Source organism: Acanthochromis polyacanthus, chromosome 8 (genome assembly GCF_021347895.1).
Source record: "Acanthochromis polyacanthus isolate Apoly-LR-REF ecotype Palm Island chromosome 8, KAUST_Apoly_ChrSc, whole genome shotgun sequence".
Taxonomy (NCBI): Eukaryota; Metazoa; Chordata; class Actinopteri; family Pomacentridae; genus Acanthochromis; species Acanthochromis polyacanthus.
In genome coordinates, this window is record NC_067120.1 from 21,353,862 (window position 1) to 21,374,299 (window position 20,438).

At 40.0% G+C, this 20,438-nt stretch overlaps 2 protein-coding genes across 2 annotated transcripts; one reads left to right on the forward strand and one right to left on the reverse strand.

The window, feature by feature from the left end:
* The first annotated feature begins 1,971 nt into the window (after positions 1 to 1,971).
* Positions 1,972 to 7,206, forward strand: rlbp1b (retinaldehyde binding protein 1b). Its single transcript, XM_022209229.2, has 8 exons — positions 1,972 to 2,056; positions 2,785 to 2,828; positions 4,253 to 4,381; positions 5,055 to 5,259; positions 5,521 to 5,699; positions 5,813 to 5,971; positions 6,165 to 6,275; positions 6,679 to 7,206. The coding sequence occupies exons 2-8, from the start codon at positions 2,817 to 2,819 to the stop codon at positions 6,805 to 6,807; spliced, it is 924 nt and encodes a 307-aa protein (XP_022064921.2). The 5' UTR covers positions 1,972 to 2,056; positions 2,785 to 2,816; the 3' UTR covers positions 6,808 to 7,206.
* Positions 7,207 to 7,941: 735 nt separating this feature from the next.
* abhd2b (abhydrolase domain containing 2, acylglycerol lipase b) lies at positions 7,942 to 18,956 on the reverse strand. The gene is made up of 11 exons (XM_022209227.2): positions 18,847 to 18,956; positions 18,475 to 18,524; positions 17,569 to 17,802; positions 16,329 to 16,504; positions 15,796 to 15,963; positions 15,337 to 15,520; positions 15,018 to 15,110; positions 14,238 to 14,339; positions 14,063 to 14,132; positions 13,672 to 13,756; positions 7,942 to 9,734 (listed from the first exon to the last, which is right to left on the reverse strand). The coding sequence occupies exons 3-11, from the start codon at positions 17,778 to 17,780 to the stop codon at positions 9,508 to 9,510; spliced, it is 1,317 nt and encodes a 438-aa protein (XP_022064919.1). The 5' UTR covers positions 17,781 to 17,802; positions 18,475 to 18,524; positions 18,847 to 18,956; the 3' UTR covers positions 7,942 to 9,507.
* Between the last annotated feature and the right edge of the window lie 1,482 nt (positions 18,957 to 20,438).

Sequence of the window (20,438 nt, forward strand, 5' to 3'; positions counted from 1 at the left end):
TCATGAAGTTCATTCTATGCTGTTCACTTGTGGCCTAATATATCCAACCCACTAACAGATGTCATGACAAAGAGATAACTAGATGAGCCCTCAGTAGAGGGCAGAACCACGCCCTCTGCTGGCGAAAACCCTGTCCTCCCTATACAACTGATGCAATATGTATCAATTTTGATCATCATATGTATCTCCCTCCCTACTTGATCTGCTGACCTGTAACTCCACAACTGAGCAGGGGACCTTAGACTGACCTTCAGTGCCAAGTTTGATTATCCTGACTTCAGCGGTTGCAGAGATATTGGACCGGACACAGCCACATACATACATACATACATACATACTTACCCAGCCAGATACCGCACCGAATGCAATAACCCCGCCGACGTACCCGTCGGGCATGGTTAATCAGTGTTATTCACTTCACCTGTCAGCGGTCATAATGTTTCGCCTGATCGGTGTATAGACACTTTTACCACATATACACAACCAGTCAAACGTTTGAAAACGCCTTCTCATTTACTGTTTTTTTCTTTATTTCCATGACTATTTATATTTACATTGACACTTTACCAACAGTCTTGAAGGAGTTCCCAGAGATGCAGAGCACTTGTTGGCCCTTTTGCCTTCAGTCTGCAGTCCATCTCATCCCAAACCATCTCGATGAGGTTTAGATCAGGTGACTGTGGAGGCCAGGTCATCTGACGCATCGCTCCATCACTCTCCTTCTTGGTCAAATAGTCCTTACACAGTCTGGAGGTGTCCTGTTGAAAAATAAATGCTGGTCAAACTAAACACAAACCGGATGGGATGGCATGTCGCTGCAGGATGCTGGTTCAGTGTGCCTTCAATTTTGAATAAATCCCCAACAGTGTCACCAGCAAAGCACCCTCACATCATCACACCTTGTCCTCCATGCTTCACGGTGGGAACCATGCAAGCCGAGACCATCTGTTCAGCTTTTCTGCATCACATAAAGACATGGCGGGCAGAATCAAAAGTCTCAAATTTGGACTCATCAGACCAAAGCACAGATTTCCACTGGTCTAATGTCCAATCCTTGTGTTTCTTGGTCCAAACTAATCTCTTCTGCTTGTTGCTTTTTCTTAGTAGCGTTTTCTTAGCAGCTGTTTGACAATAAAGGCCTGATTGGTCAGTCTCCTCTGAACAGTTGATGTACTGATGTGTTTGCTGCTAGAACTCTGTGTGGCATTTATCTGGGCTTCAATCTGAGGTGCTGTTAACTTGCAATTTCTGAGGCTGGTGACTCGGAAGAACTTATCCTCAGCAGCAGAGGTGACTTGAAGGTGTTTCTTTCCTGGGGCAGTCCTTGTGAGCCAGTTTTGTCACAGCACTTGATGGTTTTTGTGACTGCATTTGGGGATACATTCAAAGTTTATGCAATTTTCCAGACTGACTGATTTTTTTTTATTTACTACATAATTTCATGTGTGTTTATTCATAGTTTTGATGCCTTCAGTGAGAATCTACAATGTAAAGAGTCACGAAGATAAAGAAAAACCATTAAATGAGAAGTTGTGTCCAAATTTTTGACTGTATGTTTGCTGAGGAAATAGGCAAACCTGGGCTCCCATTCACAATTATGCCTCTGAACATGTGAAACAGACTATTTGAACAGAGGCTTCACCCCTCCTCTCACCTGAGCGTGTTCACGTTGCACAAATCAAACCAGGACTCAGCACAGTCACAAAGGCCACTTTTCACTCCATTCAAGTCTCCCTGGAATGCAATAAAATCCCTCCACCCCCTTAAACCACCTCTTACCTAAAGTGTGTACTCCACATTACATCATCCAAAATGCTCCCACAGCCTGCCTTTCAACACCGGAGAGCCGCCACCATTGGCCCAAAACTGCCACCATGGATGCCCCCCTCCTTCACACCCACTGCCACTTTCATGCTGATTGAAAAGAAAAAAGAAATCTGTTGGGTGTAATCTGCTGTGACGCCACTAATCCCAACACTACAAATCAGAGGTCCCGTCCAGCCTGCTCCACACAGACCCCTGCGACTCCCCGCCAGCGACTTCACATCTGCCTCAGGTAGGACTCAGCCTCCTCTGCTGCTGATGATGATGCTGATGATGTGCAGCTCTTAGACTCCTGCTGCAGTTGCTGGGTATCAGTTTTGACAAGCGACACTGAACTTGTTTTATGTAGTAGCACAATAATATGGATGTTTTACTGCTTTTTGTTCAAAATATTTCTCTAGTATTTTGAGGTATTTAAGCTATATGTAGTTGCAAGTAGAATACAAACTTGGTCAGTATTTAAATCATGAGACTGACACTGACAGGCTTTAGATATTTTCACCGAGACCAACAGTCCTAAAAATTAACGTGTCTACTATGTAATAAGAGGCATATTATGAACAAGATTTCTGTCAATCAGATGGCAGTGGTTTTCTGTAGTTTTCTGTAAGAAAAGGTTCTTAGCATGTGCATATATATGTTTATACATTTGTTCTGTGTATAAATACTCTCTTTATGAACACTTGTGTAAAGTTCGTCAGCACAAAAGTCAACAGTTCAGTTCTTGACAGTCAATGTGAGCCTGTTGATTATGAAACCAAAAGACCTCATATCTCCTGATAGATCACCTAGTAATGGGTAGGTGCTAAATATAGCGTAATCAAGGTAATCTGTGAGAGAAGAGATGATGGGATGAAGAGGGATTTATGTGGAACACAATGTTTCAGATTTTTTTTTTTTATGAAAACAAAAACAAAAACTTGGAGTCATGTGGATCACAAAGTCTTGTTTTTCTTCCAGACCGTACGACGCTGATTTAAAGAGCAGAAGACATGGCTGTGGTTGTGAGTACTTCCCCTTTTACTTCCATAAATTTTAAGAGAACAGCACTGACACTTGTCTTAAAATTTTGCTAAGAGAACTTTCAATGTGGATGTTTTACACACATCTCTTCAGATTGAGCTCTAATAGGACAGTTCAAGATGGAAAGAAATCTCATTAAATAATAGCACTCCCCAGGACAAACATCTATTCATCTTCCTGTAACATGATTTCAGCTGTGGCTCAACATTTCACAAGACCAAAGCCCATTGTTATGGATTCCATCAGCAGCTACAGTAGCCTTAGCTGCTAATCTCTGATCCCCGCTTCAGGTTTACTAGTAGTCCTTACCATGTATTCACGGGCTTTAGGAGTCATGTGATGGAGATTAACCAAACACTGAGGCCTATTGATTATAGTCTTGCAACATTAGTGGACAAGCATCCTGTCTCACGTTAATTAGGCCTGTTTTAAAGCCCACACAGCACAGCCAAGTCTTGTGAGAGAATTATATTGACATGGCGAAGGTTTTAGTTTTGCATTGTAGAGCTGAAGTGTTTCTCTGAGGACAAAATAAATGCAGGTATTTCTGTGCTCATAGGGAAACTGTTAGGATATTTCTGCTGTGACATCACTAATTAGCTTTTATCACCACAGACAGTTTGACTTGGGAAGGCAAAGACAAACCTAATATCATTAAAAATGAATGTGTCTCATTCTGATGTGCCACTATGCCACTGCCAGTGAGTGAGCATCCACAATATGAAGGTCATGGAACTGGCACACTTTAGTGGAAAGCATCCATTATTAATGATATTAATTATACCAGTTCTTCTCCTGCTATGGTAAAATGAGAAAAGGGTGTATTGGGGTGTGCTAACCTCAAGTACATAGTTACCATTATTATGGGTCATAACAAATAGGACTATAAGCCAGGGTTTATTCTACTTTACAACACTAACTTAAGCTGAAAACCTTCACCACTTATCTACACAGCCTTAGTGCTAATTTATCAAAGCATCCACCCTTTAGCGCCCAAAAATTCCAACAAGTCACTGTTATTGAGATAGCACATTTACAACAACAGATTCTACAATATTATTTATTGTATAAACAGATGAAACTAGTTTAAATATTATGGTTAAGATCCCATAATATTATTTATTATATGCATTTACCGAACAAGTTTAGAAATCAGGGTAGGGATCCTACGATAAAATGCTACAGCTACATCATCGGAGACAAAGAATTCGTTTGAGCTCCTACAAGCTCTTCTTGTTAGCAGTTCTGATGATTGTTCATGAGCAAATATCTGATTTCTATTAAACAAGATTGCAGCCATAGTAGTCACAGGGTACTTGTTCTTGGTCTAAAGTACTTCAGAAATATACCCCATGTTTCAGTTTTTGCCATCCATCATGACCAAGCTGTTTGACTCTCTCCTCAGAGTGGAACTTACCGTATGGTGTCGGAGGAGGAACAAGCTCTCAGGGCCAAGCTGGAACGTCTCACCGTCAAGGACCACGGGCCAGTTTTTGGACCCTGCGCCAATGTGCCAGACCACACCATGCAGAAGGTATCCAGGCCTGTTCTCAAACTGAAAGAACACCAACAAAAAAATCAACCCAAGCCTCTGTGAGCAGAACAGTTAGTTGTATTATCAAGCCGCAGATCAGGACATAAAACAGCTGAACAGGCAAACAAAGGTTCCCTGTACATGGAGGCCAGAAAACATTTGCTGAGTTTAGTTTCCAGTTACGGTTTTTATGTTTTCATAGTAACAGTGAAGATTTAAGAAACTGTGTTTTAATCACTGGAATCCACTAGTTAGTCAGATCATGGTTTGAAACGAAGGGTTATTTAAGGTAGACATGATGCATTCCAGTCTGAATAGAGAAAATAATGTGAAATTAATTTATCTAAAGTGTCAAATGCACTGTCTCAATAAAATGAGTATTGTATCTGTATCAGTACTGTAACACAAGTTTCCCTTAACTACAACCTTAGCTACTGAATCAGAAGTTGTGACTCAGGGGCTAACTTCAATGCTGTACTTAGGCTTGGTCAGCTATTAAATTGTCCAACAAGAAGGTTATATTCATTTGACATATGCATTAGAATTGACAGCTTTGTTGCTTTTTTACTGATCATATTAATTAAAATGAACATTTAATCTCTTTTTTAATTGAACAGTATAAAATGTATACCCTCCAAATACAACTAACTGTCTGGTATGGCTCCCCCTACAGGCCAAAGATGAGCTGAATGAGACAGATGAGAAGCGGGTGTCTGCAGCGAAGGAGCTGCGAGGAATGATTAAGGAGAAGGCAGATGGAGGTGATGATCTGGCCAAAGGGGTGCAGGACACCTTTGGGGAGAAACCAGACAGTTTGCTAGTTCGCTTCATCCGGGCCAGAAAGTACGACGTTCCCAGAGCCTACGACCTGATGAAGGGTACGTCAGAACAAGCAGTTGAACAAAGAAAGACAATAACATATACAGAAACAGGTTGTGATGATAGTATAAAAACTTCCCCCGCCTGTTGAACCCTCCTTGAATTCATTAATGCTCCACTGAAAGTCTCTTTATAAGGTTCTCAAATCCTTCACTGTGGTGTCTGAGAGATGACGGACTGACAGAACAGCTAACTTGAGGACAGACACCAATTCTTTCTCGAGGTTTTCACGACAGAAATCCTCCTGTGCTTCTATCTAGGCTACGTGCGTTTCAGGAAAGATTACCCTGAGCTGTTTGAGAATCTGACCCCAGAGGCTGTACGCAGCACCATCGAGGCCGGTTACCCCGGCATCCTGCCGAGCAGAGACAAATACGGCCGCGTGGTTCTGCTCTTCAACATTGAGAACTGGGACTATGAGGAGATCACCTTCGATGAGGTACAGTGAGTCCATGTATCTGTCCCATCCCTAACCAAGAATGAGCAGAAAATATGTTTAGCAAATAAGGAAGGTTTAATGGAGGTAAGATAATATTGCATGTTTGTATTCAGATCCTGCGTGCCTACTGTGTGATCCTTGAGAAGCTGCTGGAGAATGAGGAGACTCAGATCAACGGGTTCTGCATCATTGAAAACTTCAAGGGCTTCACCATGCAGCAGGCGTCAGGAATCAAACCCACTGAGCTCAAGAAGATGGTGGACATGCTGCAGGTTGGAAAATGATTCTTAACCTTGAACTGTTCCAGTGGACATGCTCAAAGCTCAAAAGTTTGGTGTGGAACATGTCGAGTACCTGTTAAGAACATCTGTATTATTATATGTTAGTATTTTAGCATTCCTCTCACTCATGCAGGACTTTCTGAGGTTGTATCACCAAAGCACCTTATTCTTTTTGTCCCACCAGGACTCGTTCCCTGCCCGTTTCAAAGCTGTGCACTTCATCCACCAGCCCTGGTACTTCACCACCACATACAATGTGGTCAAACCACTCATGAAGAGCAAGCTGCTAGAGAGAGTGAGTCCACTGATCGACCAAATTAGTGACAGAGTTAAAGTGACTGTAGTCTAGTTTCAGATCTTCAATAGGAAGAAACAGGAATGCAGGGAGTTCTGCTGCCAACAGTTGAATGTGCTTCTGAATAATTGGTGATGTTTATTTAATGCTGGTTTTTCTCATCAGCAGAGCTAACTGTGCTTTTAAATCACACTCCTAGAATTCCCTAAATGCCTCATAAAAACTGATTTATTGATGTTTTTAAGCAATAAGAGTATTACCTTTTTTCTCTGTGTGTCAGTGAGTTTGTAGAATCTCCTCACCTCAGGGTGTTGTAGAAAGCCAATAAATTAAATCATTACTCATTTCAGATAGTTGGATGCTGAAGAAAAAGTATATCTAAAAGCTTTTGTTCTTGCTTCAGGTATTTGTCCATGGAGACGAGCTGGAGAACTATTACAAGGAGTTTGACGCTGATATCCTTCCTTCTGAGTTTGATGGAAAAGGTGCCAAGTACGATGGCAAGGCCACAGCAGCCAAGCTGTTCGACTAAACATCATCCATCTCTTCGTCAACGAGGCTGAGAGCCATTATATATTCCAAACCCCATAGACTGTGGAGAATCAAAGCCCAACGTAGCTGTGTGGTTGTAAAGACAACATTTATGAATGAAAGTCATGATAGAACAACCAAACAGGAACAAGACAGTCTGACTTTCAAACATCGTGTCACTCTACAGTCGTATCGTTTCTGTATTAGCCACTTGGTTGACACCGTTTCACCTCAAAATTCCTCATTTCTAGCACTGATGACCTTTAAAAGACTGGACACACATTTCACATTTTATTGGAATAAGCAATTCATCACAGTGAACATTTAAGTGCCTTTATCGTATTTTTGTTTGGCGCGTTCAAAGAAGCTCTGAAATTAAAGATTTGAGTGATTTACATTATTTTTGTGGCTGTTCTTTTTTCACTGATTCATAAACATGAGCTGTCAGAGCTTCTTTAAGAGTCACCAACACGGAAGAGTTTTCAAAACAGTCCTGGTCCACACCCACATCACTGTAGCTGTAACAAACAACACAGATGACCGGATGTTCACAGTGGTGGATTGGCTAGCTTAAACAGATTCTGGTATTAGCAAGTGGATTTTCATGCTAAACTGAATCCTATGGCTGCCCCTGAAAGAAGTATTTAATCTTAAAAAGGCATGATTAGAAAGACAGTGAGTGCTTTTGTAAAGTATAGACAACTTGCAATTAACAAACAAAAACTGAAAAAAATGATTCTTGGACTACAGAAATGCTTTAAAGTCTTTTAAAGGTCATTCCAGTGAAGAAATAATGCTGAAATGTTTTAATATCACTTAGCTTTGAGCAACAGATTTTCTGTCTCTCACCTCTGTTGAATTGTGTTTTGTTTGAAGTTACTGAAGTTCACCCACACAGCTTGTTTTAACACTGGCAGGCCCCAGCTTGATATTCCAACAAGTGCCTCTCTGTTTTTTTTTGTTTTTTTTTTAGATTGTTCTTCAATATGAATATTATGAAGTTTTACCCACTGTTCTACCTGGTGCACCAATAAGAATGTCAATAAATGTACAATAAACTGTATATAAGTAAAAGCCGTAGTAATTGTATTCATCCAGAAAGCTACAAAAGGAACAGCTCAAAAGTCAGCATACATTAATGTTTGTGGAAAAGATTTATTAAGGATTTATTCAGTCTAAGCTGTGCACTGCACCAGAACAAAACACATTTATGATTAGATTAGAAATGTTACACTTATATGCTGATGCATGTTATAGTACCATAAATTACAATACAGACAGTAAGGTGCAGGCAAAACAATCATGACATATTGCACATAGAAACACAGCAGTAGTGGTGCTGCTGGTTGTACTATATTTATATGAAAGGGCACAGAGAACAGTAGTATTAAAACTGCTGATTTAAATTTCGATTAATAGGACATCAAAATAGTGCCGACTATCAGCTACACGGACTGCGTTGAGTCCACTGCATTGTCATAGTACAGCGTCAAGACACACTATGGAGCTTTACTGCTCTTTTCAACATATTTACAGTTTTATGTGTATCTCGTAGCCAGCAAGAAGCAGCTCAAAACAAACCCCCAAAAAAATGTACAAGTTGATTTCCGTTCAAACTAATGTTCTATTTGACACCTCTACTGTGGTGAAACCGAAAGTCAAAACACGTGCCTTTTTGTGCAAATGATTGAGAAGAGAATCTGAAGATTAGTTCAAAATCGCATTTCTCATTTTTCAAACGTTCTATTTGTTCTCTAAAGTGTGTCTAAACACAGTTTGATCAGTCATTTGTTACATTTACTGAGTACCAGTGGATTGTAGACGTGACATCTTCTGCAGCAATATCCCATGTAAACAGCAGCATTTAGTACATTAAAACACCTGACTCCTCTCAGGCAATTAGGCATCATAGCACTAACTATAATTATTTGCATGTTTCAAGGCACTGTGGAGCAGTTTTTGGAATGGTACAAGCTGACCTAGAGCAGCACAGTGTTAAAGCTGGTTTGTAAAAAAAAATCCTGTATTTCACTTGAAGATTACAGAGATGATTCTGTCTTTTTTATATATATTCCTAAACATCTATTTAAAAAAACTTGGTGCTCCACTGCACAGAATGGAAATGCAAAGTAAAAAACTGGAGTGTGTCAGAATGAGTAAAATAATGCCTCAGATTTTTGTTCATGCTAAAGCAAGTAAAACGTCATAACATCAGGAAACAACTGCTGTAAGCCATAAATCAGACCGTACTACTACCTGTCAGAGTATCAGAAACCCAAATCTGCTGCTGATACTCATATTCATATTAAAGCGCTTAAATCTTAAACCAATAGCATCTTCAGCAGAGGTCAAAGGTCACATGCATACTCAAATTTCAAAGTATGCGACCTGTTATCCTGCTGCTCAGACTAAAGGAGCATTTTAGACAGCTGCTTGAAATCAGCACGACATAAATTACTGTTACACCAGAGGTTCGATGACAGCAAAAGAGGAAGCAACAATTCAGTGTTGGGTCACATTACACTTATAAATAATATTAACTCAGTAAGCTTTACTTTTCCGGTTGGTTTACGCACTTCCAGTCAGCCTGCTGTTCTAATCCGTCTACAGAATCACTGAACAGCCAGGACACTCATGCTGCAGTAGAGGAGATCCAGTGGACTGAGCATGTGCCTGTGTGTCTTGAGCAACCGTGTATGTGTTACCCGCTGAGTGTTTCCCTTTTGCTCTGCAGGGAGGAGCTCATGTGCTGGCGGCTGCTCCTCTGGCAGACTGAGCGTTTCTTTTCCCAGTGGCAGATGGCGTCGCTGTATTCGATTATGACCTTGTCCATCCAGGTGAGGGGCTGAGGGAAAAGCACGGCCCCCTCAAAGAAACCCATGTGGCCTCCGTGCTGTGTCAGGGCAAATACCACGTTGGGCATCTTCTCTAAAGAGGATGACAGTTAGAAATAAAGGCGGGTGAAGTTTCAGTCCACCAATTAGATCCGGAATTTTGCCTCAGTGTATGGCACCTAATAAAAACACTGGCTCCAATATTATTGTAAAAATAAATGTTTTACATCTTGAAGTGATTATTTAAACCTGAATTGCACAATGTCCCTTTATGCTGCTTTCGTGCAATTTCCTGACATATTTATTCTCTTTTAATGGTTCTTATTCCATTTCATTTACCTCCCATATTGTATATATCTGACCTCTTTTGCAGATGTCGTCATTTTTAATATTGTTTTGTTGTATATATACATTTGATTTTATTATTTAATGTTGATATTTTATTTCTTATTGCTTGTTGTTGTGCACCGTCCAGCGGAAGCTATTTATATTTTCATGCCATGCATTATGACAATAAAGCCATTCAATAACCAGCTTAACTGGTCACTTGGGGATCGCAGAAGCAAGCGGTGGACACATGCCAGCATATTACAACTTTAGAAAGTTAATCAGGTGAACAGTTGCCTATTTACACATGTGCTATGTGACATGACACATTAGCATTCATTCAGTTTCTTCTGAGTTGTGTTTGCCTCTAAATCTGAGGAAATCATGTCATTCTATAGCTGCTACATTCTCCACTGTAGTCACCAGCTAACTGTGTAGTGTCAGTCAGGTGTTTTAGTGGGATTTTACAGCTTTTTCACTGAAAACAGATGCCTGCTGATGAATAGTAAGGCCTAAACCAAAACAGCAACAACTGTAGAGATGAGTGGAAGTGAGTGAGACGATAATTCTCTGTGGAGTTGTTACTACAGGTGACCCCTTTCATGTTGCACACTGTCATTTAATCTACTGTTATTCCAAGATATTCATTATAGCCTCTTCCAAGTTACAGTATGTGAGATTTTGAGCATGTAGCATAAAATTAGCAGAAGATAAAGCGGAACAAAGCTGTCCTCAGCAGCGACTGAAGTGACACTGTGTGTATGTGTTGGAATCCGAGCTTCTCTGTTCAATGTTTTAGTAGTCGGTGCAGTGACGTATACATCTTAGTGCATGTGAGTCCCTCCCTTTGAAACTGTTAACCATCCTATGTTTATAAACAGACAGAGAGTGATCTGTCACACCACAGTGAAACACTGAAAGTGCAGCCCGAGCCTTCAACTGGCACCCTAAATTCCAAATATTAAAAAACATCCTATTTTTTTGTTATTTACCTCACTTGTGTACACTAGTGTCATTTCAGCTAAGTGTGAGAGTCTCTGTTGCTGCTATCCTCTGATTCTTTGTGTATGCACCACTCTGGTCCATTTGTTTGCTTCACCATGTGTGCAGAGGAGGTGAAGTAAAGATAACACTAAGCTGACAATAACTTGTTAAGGCAATTCAATGCATTTTATGCTAGCATTGGCTAATGGTTGTGACTGGATTATTTTTTGTTGTCTCTCAAATACACAACCTTCCTGGTTCTAAATGAAATTCAAGTGTTGGGGTAAGGTATGCTAATGTGTGAGACATCCCACAGCTCTGAATGTTGCATACAACACCTTCGCAGCTGCATCTGGAAATATACCACAACACACTCAGGGAAACACAATCCTGACACAATGTACAGGCTTATCAAATTACCAAACAACTGCCTATGTGTTCATGTAGCAGACACACAACATCCACATGGTGTCATATTCGCGTTAGCTGACGAATCAAGTCTAGTATATACTCCTTGTAGGTCTAGTTGTGCTCCACAAACCTATTTGTTAGAAAACAAACCGACTGCCTACACTTCTGTATCAGAGAAACTGGGACGAGCACTGAGATTCAACCATATCATCTATAGAAATAGTAAAATAAATCTAAGAAAAGAAAACCAAAGCAATAAGCAAAACCCTGTGCAGAGTTTCAGATATTCAATCAGCTGAGCAAGGTAACAATTATATATTCCAGTTATTCCTTTTGGTGGCATTTACTTCATTGAGAATAACCCAGTAGTGGCAATTAATGAATTTTGGTTGACATCATATTCTATAGCACCTAACAGTGGCCCCAAGAACACACAAGATTGCATAAAAAGACTGTAGAGCAGAAACATGCTGACCATAGCTGCTGATGTTCTTTCATTTTTCAAGACTGCAATGCTTACACTTCTTAAAGTTGCAAACCTTTGGCAGCTGATTGTCCTATTTTTGTTTTCTGGATAAGCATCTCTAGCTGTTTCATAATTAAAAGTGCTCTGATAATTAAGCTATCCTGCTTTGAAAGTTGAGGTATCACTAAAATGGATCAGTGATTAACGGTGAGGTCAACGGTAAAGACATTTTGTTTCTGCACAGAAATACACCACCGTCTTTTCCCTTCTGTTAGTCTACACCACCAACGATCTCTTTCCAACATAACACATTTTGTGTCTCTACCTCACGTGTTATGTAGAACACTGAATATTGTCACTAGATGTCAAAAATCTATTCCTATGAACGCAAATCTTCAAGAATGACGAACATTGTGGCAATACATTTTTTGTCTACTAGGTTTTGAATAGGTTTCATGTGTGCAGGGAGTCAATACAGAAAACTGTAATTATCCAATTCAGTTGAAAAAAAAATGTAAACTGCAAATCAGAAGCTATTCAATGGAAAGCTGTCAATCTAAACTGTATCTGCAACTGATTCGCACTGAGTAAAGTAGGAAAAAAATCAAAATGAAACTGTAATTCTAAGTGTTTCCTTGAAGTAGGGGGGGAGTTTAGAATTTCACTTGTCAACATCTATGTCATTACATACATTGATTTACACACAGTGGGGCCATTGCATGTGAACTACTGAGGCAGGACAGGGCAGCAGGCTGTGACCAGACACACACACACACACACGTTTGTTTTTCTATACCGGTGGGGACTTACCATTGACTCCCATTCATATCTAACTCCTAACCCATACCCTAACCCTAACCAAATCAATGCCTAACCCTAAACAAACGTTTTTGCACTTTTACATTTTTTATTAACAACAATATGGCCAAGAAAACGGTGTTGCCACCCGTGGGGACCTCATTTTAGGTCCCCACCGTAAGACAAGTCCAAACCTTTACAGCAACAAGTACACGTACGTACGTACGTACGTACGTACACACACACACACACACACACACGTTTGTGTACGTACGTACACACACACACACGTTTGTGTACGTACGTACACACACACACACACGTTTGTACTTCTATCTTAGTGAGGACATCCATAGGCGTATTGCATTTCCTAGAGCCTTACCCTAACCTTAACCATCACAACTGATTCCCTAAACTTAATCCTTACCCTAACCCTAACCAAACCTCAATTCATACCTGTTCTCTAAAAACAAGTCTTCACCCTCAAACATGGCTGTTTCAAAGTGAGGACCGGCCAAAATGTTCTCACTTTGTAAAAATGTCCTCACTTTGATAGTTAAATGCAGAAAATGGTACTCACCATGTAGCAAGTACAAGAACACACACACACACACACACACACACACACACACCAGGCAGATCACATGGCCCTGAAAAATTCAACAAGACTGTCTGAGCTGGGCGGTGTTAAGCAGATAGCTGCAACAAGACTTTGTCAACACTTAAACCTGTGTTTCCAGTGTCCAGCTTTAGAGGAAGGATCACGGGGTAATTCGCTGCACACTATTCTGAGTTAGTACCCCAGAGAGGACAGTGTTTTATTGTTCTAGTCATCGTTCTCTAGGAAACATGCAAAATATGGACAAAAACATATGACGTGTTAGAGTCTCTGAGCAACTGTTGTTACAAAGCTGTGAACTCTACATCATCACCTGTGCAATATATAACAGCTGATGCCATTCAGTAGTATCTTCCATATTGGTAATGAACTAAAAGAGGCTTCCACTGATTGTAATGATAACGGATCTTGGTAAGAACCACAAACCTGCAAGTGTGCGTGGAACAGCCAGTAGCGACTGATGAACCAGTGGATCATCTGAGGAGTTTACTAGCAGGAGGGGTACAGTGACCTGGAGACAAAAACAGATAGTTTATTTCTAAAATATAGTGGAAACTTGATTGTACACTGCAATGCTGTTAGGAGTAGCTTCGTTAGTAAGAGCAGAAGTGCTGATTCACACAATAACTTGTTGTGCAGGTTTGCTGTCTGAGCACCAGCAGAAGTTACAGCAGCAGCGGCAGTCATAGCAGTAGGAATGGTAAGACGCATTCCATTAGTAGTGTGAGCAATAGAAATCCAAATATAAGTAGTAGCTAGAGCAGCAGTATTGCAGGTAATTTTGGTAAATAGTGTTTTACAGATACTCATCACTCACTTTGTGGATGTAGTGCACACAGCTCTCCTTCTCATAGTACTCGCTCAAAGAGTTGTAACCGTGGAATTTTCTGCAGTGAAAATCATGTGGTAATGTCAGTGACAGAGATAACAGATGTAGATTTTGGAGTAGCTTGCTGCAGCCCATTTAAATTCATACTTCAAGAATACTTTACCTCATAATACTGTCATCAATTTGCATCAGGGAAGTAGCTGCAGATAGTCTGTTCAGGTCTGCATCACTAATGTTGCTGGAACTCATGCCCAACAAACTGTCCCTGTTGAACACAACAACATTTAGACAAATCAGGGCACAAGGCTTAATCTTTGTTTGGTTGCTAAGCCATACCACCCCTCAGACTCTTCAGACTTTTTATAAAACAAGCAGAAAAAAATGTGGATGGAATTAAGACATTTGGACTAATTTTTCAGAATTAGTCTTACATCTATGGATGATTTTATGTCCCTCATAGGCCAGACAATTGAGAAAATGTTGCATTCTATGGATTTCAGTATTTCACAGAAAACCAACTCAGTGCATCTTGATCCTCTGAACTCCAAGCAACTTCTAGGCAGTTTTTGTTAATCCTGTCAGGTCAACTTATAACGTCACTAATCAGGAAAAGTTGAATTTGAAACATTGCCCTTGAAAACATGCAATTTTTTGGTAAATTCAATAGAAGCATGTAGAATGACGTGATATTGATTAACCGGCATGACTTTAGGCCTAAAGTTCTGACAAAATGACCCATCACAGATGTCATTTTAGCATTTTTTAAGATAAAACCCACTGGTAGGTTTCAGGGTTCAGATAGTTACAGAAAACAAGACCCCAGCAAGTTATTGTCTGACCTGGAGAACAGAATAAAGCAATGTTGCAACCTGTGTGTCATAAATGGCACTGTCATAAACTTGAGGGACTCTTTATCTTGACTGTAGAAAATGTTTTTCTTTACCTGTGTAACAGGATGATCTTCTTCATGTTGTCTGCCAACACAAAGTTGTAGAGCCTCCGACACTGGTCCCACTGAAGGAATGTTTCCTGGGCCCTAAACACACACAGTCACATAAATGCATGCACACACAGAACTAAACTACAGGAGGAAAATCATCCAACATTTAAGATACTATAGGCTTGAAAAAGTGGTCAGTTTCTATTTTAACATAGAATACAATAACAATAATGCTGCTTTTGAGATTATGCTCAAATTAAAATACCTCCCCTCTATTAAATCCACTTGCAATACTGTTCATTTGTTTGCCTGGTCTACGAACCTGAGGGCGCTGTAACCTTGGCAGACGCTGACACAACACAGCACTCGTTCCTGGTTTAATCGGTTTTCACCCAGGAACTTGCAGACGATGTTTCCTCCCAGACTGAAGCCCACAACCACCAGCATGGTCTGGGGATAAGCACGTTTGACGTAGCCCACCATGGCTGCAAACTCCCAGGTACACCCTGAATATAACAGGGACAGTTTTACTAATGTAGAGCAGTGATAGATAATTGATAATAGGACAAAATAAACTGATAACATTATGTTACTCATATTTAACAAATGTTTCAAACCTTACATGACGACACATTACCAAAAGTGCTGCTTCGCTATCTGATGTTTCTTTACAAACACTTGGTTCACGTGTCATCCATTTTATGAGGCATTATTAAAAATGTACAAAATCAGACACTGTTATTTCTGAGTCACTGACTGCAATGTGACATTCCCTCTTTACCGTAGGTAAACATTCGTGGTGAGGTGAGCTCCATGTTAGGCAGGGCTCCCAGGTGGTTGAGGACAGCACAGCGGTAGCCCTGCTGTTGGGAGTAATCCACAAAGGTCCGAATATAGTTTTTCTCGCTATGGTTACCGATCCCAGGGCAGATCACCATGGTAATGTCATCTGACATATATAAACAGACACAGAAGAGGGAACATATAAAGTGGAGTCATGAGTAGGCGTAAAAGTGGATGTCATGTGCGTGTGTTTGTTTGTGTGCTGATTTAATTGGCTGCTGAAATGCATGGCATCTCTGCTCGAGGGAGTTCATTAGAGCTCTTCCTGCTTGTGCATACTGTAGTATGAGCTGCTTACTTGAGGCTGATGTACTAATAATCCATACAAGCACATGAAACTCAGGAGGAAAGGCATGCAGACAAAAACAACAATCAGTAAGTCTTAGAAGTAAAATAGCAGCTCTGTTGTTGTGTGTTTAATGCCAGCAGCCTTGGCATCTTAATAGAGACAGCATAGTATTTGTATTTGACCTCCTGTGCTGTGGTCTCCGAGAGCTTCGAAGAGGTCAAAGGTCGCTGTGGCTCCGTCCTGCATTGGGAGGAATTTGCGAACCCCGCAGGGCGTAGGAGTGTTGACACGTCCCATCTTGCCATACAGGGCCGTCTGGAGATGACCGCTCTTCCCCCATAGCAAGGGAGGAATGTATCTGAAGAGAAGGACAAGCTCCATATTATATAACTGAGCTGTAACCTCTACCCTGAAGATGTTCAGAAGAGTCTTAGTAAAGATTATCAGCCCCAGACAGGCAAACATACCACTCTAACCACAGGCTGTGGCAGACAAAACTAGTCGTTCAACTGACCAGCCACCTGCGATAGTATTAAGCTCTGAGCTACAGAAGCTCCCTTATTCATAGTTGATATTTTAATGCCAACAAATTGCACAACACCCGAGTGACATCCAATTAGCATATAGGTGCAAATGTGTCAGAAACGAGTAGCTCTTCAGGCAAAAAAATTTAGCATAACTTTAAATTCAAAGCACATACAGTACATGTAAATAAGTGTGTGGCTCATCTATATTGAAAAATAAGCAACAGCAATGTATTTGCCAGAGGGAACAGGCAATTGTCATTAACTTTTCATTATCTTCATTAAACATACTGCAGACTGTAGATAAATAAAATGCCCACAAACACTCCCACTCTGTACACAGAATGTGTTCAGAGTAGAAACCTGTAAGTGTGGAATTAGAAAGCTTGCCACATTTGAACCCAGTGACTTATGTTACATTAACTGCTGTTACCATAACATACCTGACTGTCTCAATACACTGTCAGCAATTGTGTTGCACTGTGGTTAATGTAAGCACCAGGTTGTGGCCAGGAAGAACAATTCCTACAATATCTCTTCTGTTCAACTGAAAGCGATTTTGATTTTTGAACAGGAACAAGGAGTTACATTCCCCAAGAAAAATACCATATGTTTCTGAAGCATCACGGTCAAGACAACATTCAACAGTTTTCAACATCTGAGAAACAAATTCAAGTTGAATTAACTGTCATCCCTCAAATAATCGGTTAGTGGCTGTAAGATAAAAATCTTCTTGTGGGTTTAGAACAAATCAGATAATAAGACAGCAGGCTTTGTGTTTACACCATAAATATGTGGCACCAAAGAAAGTTACAGGTATAAGATCAAATTCAAGTTGCAGTCCAAGCTGCATCACATATCTTTAAAACTCAGACTAGATAGTATTTAAATTTCTCACTCTTTGGTCAGCATTGGGCAGGATTTGAGCAGGTAGTGGCTGAGTGGTGTGTCCTGGTAGATGATCTCTGGTGATGCAGTAGGACTCTTCAGGTTTAGATAGCGGACAATGATGTAGAGGACGGTGGCAACTGCTGCCATCTTCACGCCATCAAACATGGCCGGTAGCTCTGTGCCGAAGGTGTGCATGTCACCGTCGTTGAGGGTGGTCATTGTAAATGTATGAGAAGACCTGCTGTGTGCACAGAGAGTTAGGATAGCTACATAAGCAAAGAGTTTATAGGAGGCAGAATTTTTTATAATTAGCTAATTTTGAGACTGAAAGTTGCCAATAACAAACAGAAATACATTTTTCAGCCTGTTGATTTTTCAACCTTTAAAGACACAGACATTTGCTATCGACCCTGTTGTTGTAATAGAAGTTTCTGTCAAAGAAAAAGCAGAAAATCGTCTGTAAAACTCTATCCATCTCTGGCTGTTAAGTTATTGCTAATTGAAAGGGTGCTATAATTTATTACACAATCAAACAATGGAGAGAATGAGCTCTACTCATTGTCTTTGCATTCAATCTTAAAGGTATTTTGCTGCTATGAGTCAGGAGCAAATACCCACTGAATTCCTAAATAAGTATGGCAAACACTGAACTCTATTCTTGCACTACTGCTATTATTAAATCAATGGCATTAGTTAAGTTACCAACATAGATGTTTTAGCATCTACAGTCCTTAGCATGTGTACTGCATTTACTCTTAGTGTTTAGCTACTCACTCAGAAAAAATATCAAAACAAACTAGTGTGAATAGTTCAAATTACTGCTCATGTTAATGTCCAACTCAAAGTGGAAAAACATCTTCTGGAAAGTTTACTTGAGGTATTAATCCTTGTTCATTCAGCAGTGTTGACTCACCTCCTGTCTGAGTTTGAAGAAAGTACAGAGGGCGCGATGCTCAGTCAGAGCTGGAAACACACAGTGAAAAGTTAGGGCAACTTTTAACATCTTACTGCATTAGGTGAAAAATATAGGCTAACAAAAGTCTACGCTAACATGAAACATCTGACAAAACCAGAAGTGGACAGAAAAGAACAAACAGTCGACTCTCCTTCAGTTAGCTTAAATTAGCCTCAACAAGTGAGTCAGTTCCTTCCCTTTTGTTCAGTCACTCAGGTGAAACTGTTTTGGCTTAAGTCCGATGACTCAACACAAGAACAGAGCCTGAACTTTACAAAAAAGTAAATAACTTGTCTTTTTTAAGTATACAGAGGACATTTGCGTTCTTACCATGGTGTTTTTTGGACTCTAGCCGGGTTCTGGTTGGTTCCGTCCGGAGTTGAGCTCCGTGTCTGAACACCGTCTGTTTACAGCAGAGAGGCTGACTGACCGGCACGAACTCACGGTGCGTTCATGCGCTGCCACAGAACTCCAACTTCTCTCAATTGCTTTTACGGCCAACAATAAAACACATGACATTTTGCTTATCCTTCGTACGACTTGGGACGTGTACTTTTCACACACATATCAAATGAGTTATATGAAGTTAAATTACAATTCATACACACTTACATACTCGTTCTCCGGTGTTAAAGCCTCAGTCTTCCTGACTTGGAATAAAACATATCCGATGGTACCTTAAGGCAGCACGACAAACAGCGGTGTAGCTTACTTCCTCAACAGAAACCACGGCTTAATTTACTGTAAGTACCCGCCTGGTGTCACTGGTCAGATCCTACCGGACACCACTGAGGTCACAAATACCAAGTAGACTACTCAACAAAAAGTAATAGTCTTTAACAATAGTCAGCACCCAAGATATTTATTAAATATGAACTTTGTTAGTACCTAAACTGCAAAACACACATTAGTCCACACAAAGACGGATTTATTACCAGACTGTTCTATTGTACTGCACTAATTTCAGCTTGGTCTACTCAATAATCTCTCAGATATTTATGATTATAAGAATAAGGTGGTAGGAGTGTGGTGGGCTTCGTGATGCCGAGGTAAGACAGCTTTTTCTTTAACGTTAGATGACCATAAAACAAAACAGCAGGTCAAAATTTAATAAAGTGAAATATGAGCAATAATATATCACCTCAATTTCCAGTTATCAGTCAACTCCTTACATATAGTATTTTTACCACTGGAGGGCGCCATCCATTCATGGGACATACTGGAAAGACCTGATGCATTCATAGTGACCCAATCGTGCTTATTAATCTATTTTTTGTGTTTAGAATGATTCTTAAGTGATTGTGGGTTTATTATAATTTCTTTATGACATAGTTGCACGTTATTTATAAAACAGTATTAGATTTAAAATAAATATTTTTACGCATCTGGAACATGCACTCTCCATGTTGTTTCATAGCTATTCACCCCACAACTGTCAAGCTACCAACATTTTTTATAGAATAGAATAGAATAGAATAGAATCACTTTATTCATCCCCGAAGGGAAATTCAGTTGTCAGAGTTCTTATCTGTTTAATTTTGAATTGAATAGCCTGACTGCTGATGGCAAGAAAGATTTCCTAAATCTTTCGGTCCTGCAGCGCAGGGATAGGAGCCGTCCACTGATGTTTCGTTGTTCATTAAGGCTATATATGTTTATATTTTATATTATATTATATATATTTATATGTTACATATTAAAACCACAAGCCACAGAAACTCAACACTCACTTAAAGTGAAGATTTATTATGAGTTACAGTAAGCTGAAAGAAAAATGTTGCACAGAGATACAAATGCACAATGCAGAATTAATTCAGTTTTTTTTTGGCATACAATAAATGCACTAGTTACTGGTATACATATATTGTATGTTTTAATTAGTACCACATACACTAGAGACCCCACTAGGCCCAATCCTATTG